This window comes from Theobroma cacao, chromosome 3, assembly GCF_000208745.1.
Source record: "Theobroma cacao cultivar B97-61/B2 chromosome 3, Criollo_cocoa_genome_V2, whole genome shotgun sequence".
NCBI lineage: Eukaryota > Viridiplantae > Streptophyta > Magnoliopsida > Malvales > Malvaceae > Theobroma > Theobroma cacao.
The window spans coordinates 34082233-34092681 of NC_030852.1; the positions used below are offsets into that span (position 1 = coordinate 34082233).

A 10449-nucleotide genomic window follows, 5' to 3' on the forward strand; every position below is an offset into this window, starting at 1 on the left:
GAGCTATATTTATTAGGCTTATTTAAGATTAAGATATGCTAATTAACACATTAATTTAATTACAACCTAGCAAATACTATTATTATGCATGTTGAATTTAGTGACGAATTGAAAATGGTGATGGAGTGGTAGTTACCACTTTTCGGTTTTTAATTATTATTTCGAATTAAATCATTGACTAAATTTATGATCTTATATGATTATATTAATAAACACTGTTACTATGCATGTTAAATTTAGGGACATAACGAAAGTGGCAACAAGCAGGCGACTATTACTTTTTAGTTTTTAATTATTATTTTGAATTAAATCATTGAATATTATATGATTATTTTATAATATTTTTTATGTAAAATTGTAAATCCATTACTATTTGAATTCATGTAATTTGTTGGTAAAAAACATTGAAAATTTTATATTTGGGTAAGCACTAAGAGCGGAGAACATGTTCGGTAGCACCTTGACATGATACAATTCACGTCTCTTTCAAGAATTTAATGTTTATAACTGCAATCAAGCAATGTTAGATAGAGATACCAAAGATCAGGGGTCGACCCTTTTTTCATCTGTCCATAGAATCATCCAGCAATTGTATATTGTACGTGTGGCTCTTTTGTAGTATATATCTAAAGTCAGAATAAAGGAAAATGGGTTCGAGTTGTAAAGCGTTCGTGTGGCCCAACATTTAGACAAAACATTGCACTCCAATTTGGCATTCCTTTTTTTTTTTTTGGAGTTAAATATAATTATATATGAGATAAAGTTAGCTCAACAAAATTAAGTAATTAAACTGTATTTTTTGAAAATTAACCAAGTTGACCTTGCTTAAACTTAATCATAGATGTTCCGAAATTCCAACCCCAATACATAGCCTTGAGAATGTTTTTACTTTGTTAATGTTGCCAGTGCGATAGTTCCTCATGCATTAATTTAAAAATAATGTTTTCATGTAAACATAAGATAAGTGACCACATATATTTCTTTGGTGGTGAATAATAAAGTTTTAAGTTTTTTATTCGAATTAAAAAAAAATTAAACCTTTAGTTACGGATTTGAGGTGGGATTTGAGTAAAACATTTTTTGAAGTTTTAATTAAAAATGGATTATAAAATGTTAGTAGAAGCTAGCTGGATGGAATGGACGAAAGCAGCTTAACCTTTTTTTTGTCTGAGACAATGACCTATAAGCATGACTGTAATGGGGGGGGGGGGGGGGGGGTTCTGAGGATTTCAAGTATGATTGTGTATCCATTTGCTCAACACGCTTTATTTCACCTTTCATTGTCACTTCTTTAACAATAATAACCATCATCAAGTTCAGCGGTGCTTTTCAACTGTTTAGGACGCGCCTACTAAAACTAAACACCTCCCATCAGTAAATAACAATAATCACACACACAAAAAAATTATAATATAATTATAATTTAATGATAATTATATATATACCAAATAAAAAAAATAACATCTTTGTAACTTATTTATTAATTTCTACATTTTTACTTTCTTAATAATAATACACTAATAATCAAAATGATAAGTGGTTGCAGTATATATTTGTATGATCTAAAAAATAAAATATATAATAATAAGGTAAGAGTAGAAGAAATAGATAAGTTTGGAGATATCGTTGTTACTATCAACTTAGACCATTGAGTTACTAACTTTATCCAAATTAAATTATTTTCTGCTTTAATGTGATTTAGACCACCTAGCGAAGCAGCTTGACAATCAATTTTGAATTTACGCGTCCAATTATATTTATATAAGCCGGTTTCACCATATTAAATCCAGTTTGACCACAATGCTATTGATTACAAATTAATCTTGGAATTTTTTTTTGATACTTTAATAATAATAATAATAATAATAATATACATAGTATAAAAAATATAATTAGGAAATGAGTTACCTAATCAATCTTATCTGATCTGATACTACTGAAAGAACAAGAAAAAATATACCCACGAAGCCAATGGAAATTTATTACTATCTCTTTCGTCATTTTAAAAATTATATGAACTTGATGTTTCTCAAAACAGAAGGGTCCACCAAGGTTCTATTAATTACATTATCTTGTCACCATGGCTCTATCTATTTTTCAACTATAAAATAAAAATACTACTAAATGCCATATTTTTAGTAATCTGAACAATGGTTTTTATTTTTCTTTTCAATAGGAAAAATTAAGAAAGAAAATAAAGACAAATTGATATTTTGGTTTTCATTTCTCCCGAAGGAGACAACGGGTGGGCAATTGACTGTGGGCTTATAGGGACTTAGGTATGGAAAAATTAGTAGGAAAGAAGAGGTCATGTCGGTGGAAAAATAAATAAAATGAAAAGATAAAAATATAAATAATAAATAAATTTCCGGTTATTTTTTTAAAAAAATGAATAAATATTTATATATCCATGTTTTCTATTCCGAATCTTCAACGCTCTCTCAAAAATTCTCCTTCGCAAAGCCCAGAGAGAGAGAGAGAGAGAGCTCAACACTGAAAGAACTCAAAGCGATCCCAGATTCAAAGACAGCTTTTGTTACTTCATAAAATGAGAAAAATCGTAAAAGAAACAAATACTCACACACAGAAAGAAACAAATCCGTTTTAACTTTTTTTCCTTTTGAAAGAATCGAGAGTCTCTTCGGCTGATTCAGGTTCTTCTTAAATTTTACCTTCTTATTTTGTTGTTCTTTGTTATATGCTTTAGCTTTGACTTGATTAGAGGAATTGTTTCGAAGTTACAGAGAAGTTGAAGTTTTACGAAGCTAAGCTTTTCATTGGCTACAGGGTAAGTGAGTTGACTCAGCGGAGGAACTCGCTGCTGGTAAAGGTACTTTTACCATTCCGTTTCTCCTTTTTCTTTTTGTTGCTTGGTTGCTGACAAAGTTACGCCAGAAAAAAGTGTTTCGAAAATAGTGTTGAATTAAATGAAAACGATTCTCTTGTTTGGTGTTATTTTAGTTGAAATGAAACGGAAAATTAAGCTGAGTAAAAACGACATAGTTTTAATTGGGATTAAGTTTCTAGGTTTTAGTTTTTTTACTGGAAGAATAAAATTGAATGTGACATATGAGATTCGAATTCTTAGCTTTAGCTTCTTTCTCTTTTGGTACAGGTAATTTCAAAAATAAAATATTTGAACACAAGTTGATTGTTGCAGGTCAATTGGGGTTTTGCTTTAGACAGCATTTTTTAAAAAATAAAAGGAAAGTTGGTTAAGATGGGTGAAATTCAGTGAAAATTACTTGGATGACACTTGTTTGTGAAGCTGTGTACACATTGAAACCATACAAAAAGTTTGGAAATTTTGGACCCTCAATCGATTTGTTAGTGTTTGAGGAGAACCATTGAGGTATTGGGATGGGCTGTGGGTGTTCGAAACTGTCTGCTTGTTGTTGGAGTTCAGATCAGAATGGATCAATTCCTGAAGCTGATAACGTTGGTAAGCGTCTGTAGTGGCCTATTGGGTTTTGGTTATTGATTACGCTAATAGAGGCTGGTTTTTTAATATTTAATTATGCCGTTTTGTAGAAAATGAGGACAAGGGTGAAGTTGATGATTTGCCTGCATTCCGTGAATACTCAATTGAAACACTCAGGATGGCTACATCTGGATTTGCTGTGGAGAATATAGTTTCAGAACATGGTGAGAAGGCTCCTAATGTAGTTTACAAGGGCAAGTTGGAAAATCAAAGGCGGATTGCTGTTAAACGATTTAATAGGTCTGCATGGCCTGATGCCCGGCAATTCTTGGTAAGAAAGTGTTGAACATGTAGTTTGTTATTTTCAAGTTTTCATTTTAGTCATCCCTTGGTTGCTCATCTGTGAACATCACAAGAGCAGAGGAAAAGGAGAAAAAAGGGGAGAAGTCTCTCCATTTGCAGTAGACATTGAAGTTATGAAGTTAAATTGTTTGAGAATTGTTGTCTTTGCAGAGGGATTTTTCTCTTTCAGTTCACGTGCTGATGTGTTGTATGCATGTTTTATTTATCAAACAACTTTTATTTGCAACCTTATACTTGGTCAAACTAGAGTGTGTCTCTTCCTGCTGTCATTAAATCTATTGTGTAAAATTGCTGTTAACATAGTAAAATCCTAGGTTTGCATTATAAAACTTCTAGATTCTAACTTTAGCTATCTATGACTTTAGGAAGAAGCAAGAGCTGTCGGTCAGCTTCGGAACCACAGATTGGCAAATTTACTTGGTTGTTGCTGCGAAGGTGAAGAGAGGTTACTTGTTACAGAATTTATGCCTAATGACACATTGGCAAAGCACCTATTCCATTGTAAGTTCATATTTGGTTCCCTTGCATCAGCTTTAGCTTTTAGTTTTTATATAAGTTTTCTCATCTCCATTTTAAAAGCTGCTCGATATGGTTGAAATGAATCTAAAACCTGTCAATATCAGTTGAAATATGGTTCTTTCTTTTTTCAACATGTTAGTTTCTATAAACTAAATAGAGATCATTCTTTATAGCTGATCATTGTAAATAGAGATGGTATTTTCAGACTTACATTTAGAGTTGAACTTATGGGTTTTCAGGGGAAGCGCAACCTATGAAATGGGCGATGCGACTAAGGGTTGCTTTGCATCTTGCACAAGCTCTAGAATACTGCACCAGCAAAGGACGTGCCCTGTACCATGATCTAAATGCTTATAGAATTGTTTTCGATGATGTAAGTATGTTATTTTAATTTGTTTTTTCTTCAATGGTTAGAAATTAGTATTATTTTTTTAGTTATGCATGTTTATTTCAGGAGGGAAACCCTAGACTTTCATGCTTTGGTCTGATGAAGAACAGTAGAGATGGAAAAAGTTACAGCACAAACCTCGCTTTTACTCCTCCTGAGTATTTGAGAACAGGTGCTCATCCTCTTGAACAAGCCATAAGCTTATTTTCTTGGCTACCAATCTTTATTTACTAGCAACATATTTGGATTTTTGATCAGTGTATTTATAGACTTGGCTGTTAAATACCCATGAAGTAAAACCAGTTATGATTTTGTTAATCAAGTTGTTAAGTAGGATTTCTACCTGTGACCTTTTCTTTGAATTTGAATTTTTCTTCATTATTGTGTAGTCTACGATCACTTTATGCAACATGTGATGTGTTTGTGGCCTATATATCGAGAATTGCCATTTTCCTTTGTTCACTGCTAGTAATTTTTGTTTAGGGCTTTATATGTTGATTGATGTGACAAAGGTAGCTGTTGAAAATGAGATACTGTATAATACCAATTTGTGATAGAAATCTGCTCAGAAATACTATTTATATGGGACTGCAAAATGTTTATAAATGAAGATGTGGTAACATCTGTTAATGCTGTTCATTCTCACCTTTAAGTTGTGTGGCTCTATGAACTTTGTTAGAATGCAATATATATGTCCAGTCTTATGGTACTAATATATACACTTTTTTTTTGGATTGTTTAGTATTCTAAATTATTCTTGTGTTTTCCTTCTGCAGGAAGAGTAACACCAGAAAGTGTAATGTATAGTTTTGGCACCCTTCTGCTTGATCTTCTCAGTGGAAAACATATTCCTCCAAGTCATGTAAGTATACTAGAGCACATTATGATGCAACAGACTTCTTGCAGAATATTTGTTTTCTTATATTCTTTCTAGGGAGTTGTCATTGGTCCAACATGAAGAGAGGTATTATGTCTTTTATTCTGCATCTGTTTGAAAGATGATGTGTGATTTAGGACTGTGCTTGTCAATTTTAGGATTGTTAGTTGATACTTTTAAGGGTTTCCATTCAGAGATTGATAGTATGGGCAACAGAGAACTAAAATTTGAAAAATGGTTCTGTTGAGAACTTTCTTAAAGTAATACTACATCAAAAGTTTTTTTTCTGGACCCTTGTCAAGATTTAGGCCGGAACCTATAAATGACACCACTTAAGTTGGTTCCTGTCTAGGTCCATATGTTATTGATGGAAGAAAACTTTGTAAGCAGTTTTTTTTTTTTTTATGTTATTATGTTTTTGAGAGTTTGGTCTTATGGGAGTGCCTCTTTGTGTCTGCCAAGATGAATTTTATAGTAATTTTGTTGGTTGGTTTTCGATATTAGGATGCTGTAGTTATGCTAACTGCTGTATTCCTAACATTGAGTTGCATTACTTCCTTCAGGCACTGGACCTTATACGTGATAGGAACATTCAGATGCTGACAGATTCTTGTTTGGAAGGGCAATTCTCAAATGACGATGGGACTGAGTTAGTGCGTCTAGCATCACGATGTTTGCAATATGAGCCCCGAGAACGGCCAAATCCGAAGTCATTAGTTACCGCACTAAATCCTCTGCAGAGGGACACTGAGGTTGTTTGTCTTTTATTTCTCATAAATTCGTTTTATTATTTCCAAATTTTACTCTTCTAAAATCATTTTACCATATATGGCAGCCACCGGAAGTCATACTGTGTTCTCAAGCCTTTTGCTTTTGTTAAAAATAGGAATTACAGTTACTTTTGATTTGCTTGTTTCGTCCAGAGAGAGACAAACCCTCATTCTGTTACTTGTATGCCTTTATGTTTTTCATATGCGAGCACGATAAATGCACCTGGTCATCCTGACATACACTATCAATTCAACCCAAAATAGATGCAGATGCCATTTTATGTGCAGAGTTATTAGGTCCCAGCCGTTCTAAAGTTGAATAATATTTTACCATTAACAAGAAGTTGCTTTTCTCAAATATTTCTGCAGGTTCCTTCTCATGTATTAATGGGTATACTTCATGGTGCTGCTGCTTTACCTCTATCACCACTTGGGGAAGCCTGCTTAAGAATGGATTTGACTGCCATTCATGAGGTCTTAGAGAAGCTTGGATATAAAGATGACGAAGGGGCTGCTACTGAGGTTCGTTTCTTGTCAGAAACATGAACGCTTTTTCATGCATTATTTAGCCTTCAAACTTGGTCTAGTGGTTGTTACTTCTCCTTGAGAGGTATAAGGTCAGGTTTAAAATCCCTTTACCCCCTTCGACTTTTATTTATGTGCTAAAGGTAAGAAATTTGGCCTTCAACTTGTTTCTATAGCTGTCAGAAGTTCTGGTTTTCTTTATCTTAATTTGTGGTTGCTGTGGCAAGGATGTTCACCTTTCTATATCATTTGTAGTGATGCAATTTAAATTCTCAATATAATTATTCTCTTAAAGTTTTTTGCATTATTTGGCTTTGAAATCTTTTGGTCTTTGTCTTTCTGGTTTTGGGGTGGCCAATCCGCAAGAATGCAAGATCTGGTAACAACTCTTTCTTGTGCTGGTAATTAGGTTGAGAGTCATTATTGTTAATGGCAAAGAATTAATGGTTCAAGTTAGCTTGCTACATCCATATGTATATAAATAAGTGCATGTACATCTATAGACATATAAACGCATTAAATGTTGGCCTACTTGTATATACAAATATTTTCAGTTTATTCATACATGATTCAATTTGTTGCACGTCTTTGCTATTGCTTTATCCATTAGAATGCATTGATATAACAAAATTCTGATTAGCTTTTTATATTATACTAATTTGTTAAGATTGCATCTTTATCTCAAATTTTTCTTGTAGAATGACCACTGGTTTTGTGTTGCATATTTCAGCTGTATGGTGAGTGCTTTTCTCACTGCTATTTTTTTGGTTAGCAGCTTTCATTCCAGATGTGGACGAACCAGATGCAGGAAACATTGACGTCAAAGAAAAAGGGTGATGTTGCTTTTAGGCATAAAGATTTTAGAGCTGCCATTGAATGCTATACCCAGGTTAGATAAGTTTTCTGTTCTTCTCTGAATGTGAAAAAGGTTTTACCCACTGCTGTCTCCTTTCTAGTTAAAGTTTTAGGAGGCAGATTGAGATGTTCAGAAGTATGTTGTACGGTACTTTTTATACCCTCTTTTGCTTGTTTATTTATTATGATTCTTACTATCATCCAGACTGCAAAAGTGTGTCTAGGAGTTTTAGTGCCATCAGTGTCCTGAAAATGGTAGAGAGCAGTAAATTTCAGTAAATTGTCAATTTTGGAACTCTTTGTGCCATGGTTGGTGGATCTAAAAGGGTTTAAATGTTTTATAAATTATGACAATCATAGTCAAATTATTAAGCTGACAGTTAGTACATTCATGTCACAGTTCATTGATGTTGGAACCATGGTTTCCCCAACGGTTTATGCTCGGCGTAGTTTGTCTTACCTCATGAGTGACATGCCCCAAGAAGCCTTCAATGATGCATCGCAAGCTCAACTGGTATCTCCTATTTGGCATATTGCATCCTACTTGCAAGCTGCTGCTTTATTTGCTCTAGGAAAGGAGGATGAGGCACAAGCTGCTCTTAGGGATGCTTCCGCTCTTGAAACTAAAAGAAACGCAACTGCTTGAGATCGAAGTTAAAATAAGTCACTCTCACATCAACCTGAAGATGAACATCCATTGGCAAAAATAAGCCTCTCAGTTCTCGGGCAAGAAAGATCACAGCCTTTTAACCTCAAAAGCAAACCACAGGGTATGATGAACAGATATAATGTTGATTTGTCTCTGTGCATGACTGGTTTGGTTCATGGTTCAGCTGAAACATTCTTTTACAAGATATTTGATGTGGGTTGGTTTTGTTCAGTTTGACGGGGGTAGTGGGACAACTCCATATTATCTACCCATGTTTTCACTCTTCCTGACTTTTCCCAATACAGTGATCTTGGGGGAATAATTAGGGAACAGATTATATATTTGTAGAGAGGGGTTTAGTTGTTTAAAAATTGCATTTTTAAAGGGTGAATAGATGATGTTGTCATGCTTGTAATTTATGTACAGTACCTACTGATTATGGCTGCTCATCTGGAGATGAAATTGGCTGTTTTTGTATGTTGTTAATTATTTTTTTTTTTTGAAAGATTGGATTACTTTCTGGTGGAGCCCATTTATTTTATATCACATAGAAGAGGAATGATTTTTTCTGTCACTGCCAACAAGTTCTATATTCATCTAAGTAATTATTATTTGTGTAATAAGCTTTATACTTTTCCAACACCCGATTTGACTTTCAGGTTCGTGATTAGAATAAAATGAAATTGGACGGAAAGATTGAAAAGCCTCATGACTTGCTAGCTGATCGAAAGAAATTACCCACCAAGCTCCCACGTCCCATCAGAAGGGAGAATCCGCACCACCAATTTACCTGCACTTACCCCAAAACAGGATGATGGTGCAAATCATGGCTTTTCCCTTCTTCCATTGACTTACAAACACTCTGTCTGGGCAAACAGAAACTGAGAAAAGTACAAAGTTTATACACTCCAATACACGAAGCCAAAATGAACAGTTTATATAATTGAACACTCAAAGATACGCAGGATATACACTCCAAATTTACATATAATTAATCACAATCATAAGCTTAAAAGGGACACCAAATTCCCAACACAATTGAAACATGGCCTCCTTATTAACCATCAAATGACAATCACAAAACAGGGCCATGGCTATAGGTTTGAAAAAAAAAAAAAAAAGAAGAAAAAGGAAAATCCCCTCAATTTTCCATTGCTTCCTCCTCGTACTCTTCACCATCCTGGTCCGCCACAGCGTCTTGATACTGCTGATACTCCGATACCAAATCATTCATGTTACTCTCCGCCTCCGTGAACTCCATCTCGTCCATTCCTTCCCCTGTGTACCAATGCAAAAATGCCTTCCTCCTGAACATGACAGTGAATTGCTCCGAGACACGCCTAAACATCTCCTGAATGGACGTGGAATTCCCCATGAATGTCGACGACATTGTTAACCCAGTTGGCGGAATGTCACAAACGCTCGACTTGACGTTGTTAGGGATCCACTCAACGAAATACGAGGAGTTCTTGTTTTGCACATTGATCATTTGTTCGTCAACTTCCTTGGTGCTCATTTTGCCTCGGAACATAGCTGAGGCAGTCAAGTACCTTCCATGGCGAGGATCAGCAGCGCACATCATGTTTTTGGCATCCCACATTTGTTGAGTGAGTTCAGGGATTGTCAGGGCTCGGTACTGTTGCGAGCCACGGGAGGTCAAGGGTGCAAACCCGACCATGAAGAAATGTAGGCGCGGGAATGGGATTAGATTCACAGCTAGTTTCCGGAGATCAGAGTTGAGTTGGCCAGGGAAGCGTAGGCAGCAGGTTACTCCACTCATGGTGGTTGAAATCAAATGGTTCAAGTCACCAACTGTTCATATTACATTCACTAAAAGTTAAAAAGATAACATTATTGCTTGTTTAAGTTTAGTGAAAAATGTCATGCTCATAGATTGATCGCTTTGCAATTTGATATACAAAGTTATTAAAGTCTTCAAACCTATTGGACCCTACTTTTAGCTGGGAGGAAAGATTTCTCTAAAATATGATCATATTACTATTAATTATTTAAATACATGAAAGACCCCATTAATATATATATATATATATATATATATATATATAGTAATTAAATTTAATT

General features: G+C 34.5%; 2 protein-coding genes across 6 annotated transcripts in view; one reads left to right on the forward strand and one right to left on the reverse strand.

Annotated features, from left to right (window-relative positions):
* LOC18606516 (probable serine/threonine-protein kinase At5g41260) lies at window positions 2419–8941 on the forward strand. 5 transcript variants are annotated; one of them, XM_018118217.1, is made up of 12 exons: window positions 2419–2654; window positions 2739–2830; window positions 3116–3442; window positions 3532–3752; window positions 4150–4285; window positions 4543–4676; window positions 4758–4863; window positions 5468–5553; window positions 6132–6320; window positions 6708–6860; window positions 7639–7752; window positions 8119–8941. In XM_018118217.1, the coding sequence occupies exons 3-12, from the start codon at window positions 3361–3363 to the stop codon at window positions 8362–8364; spliced, it is 1467 nt and encodes a 488-aa protein (XP_017973706.1). In that variant the 5' UTR covers window positions 2419–2654; window positions 2739–2830; window positions 3116–3360; the 3' UTR covers window positions 8365–8941. The 5 variants fall into 5 exon arrangements, with proteins under 5 accessions (XP_017973706.1, XP_007040220.2, XP_017973708.1 ...); XM_007040158.2 differs by having other exon boundaries at window positions 2745–2830; XM_018118219.1 differs by having other exon boundaries at window positions 2745–2830; window positions 3161–3442.
* The window catches only part of LOC18606517 (tubulin beta-7 chain), a 2433-nt gene continuing 1263 nt past the window's right edge, over window positions 9280–10449 (reverse strand). The window contains exon 3 of the mRNA XM_007040162.2: window positions 9280–10179. Within this exon, the coding sequence (XP_007040224.1) occupies window positions 9509–10179 (671 nt within the window). The 3' untranslated portion in view covers window positions 9280–9508. The remainder of the gene's footprint in view (window positions 10180–10449) is intronic.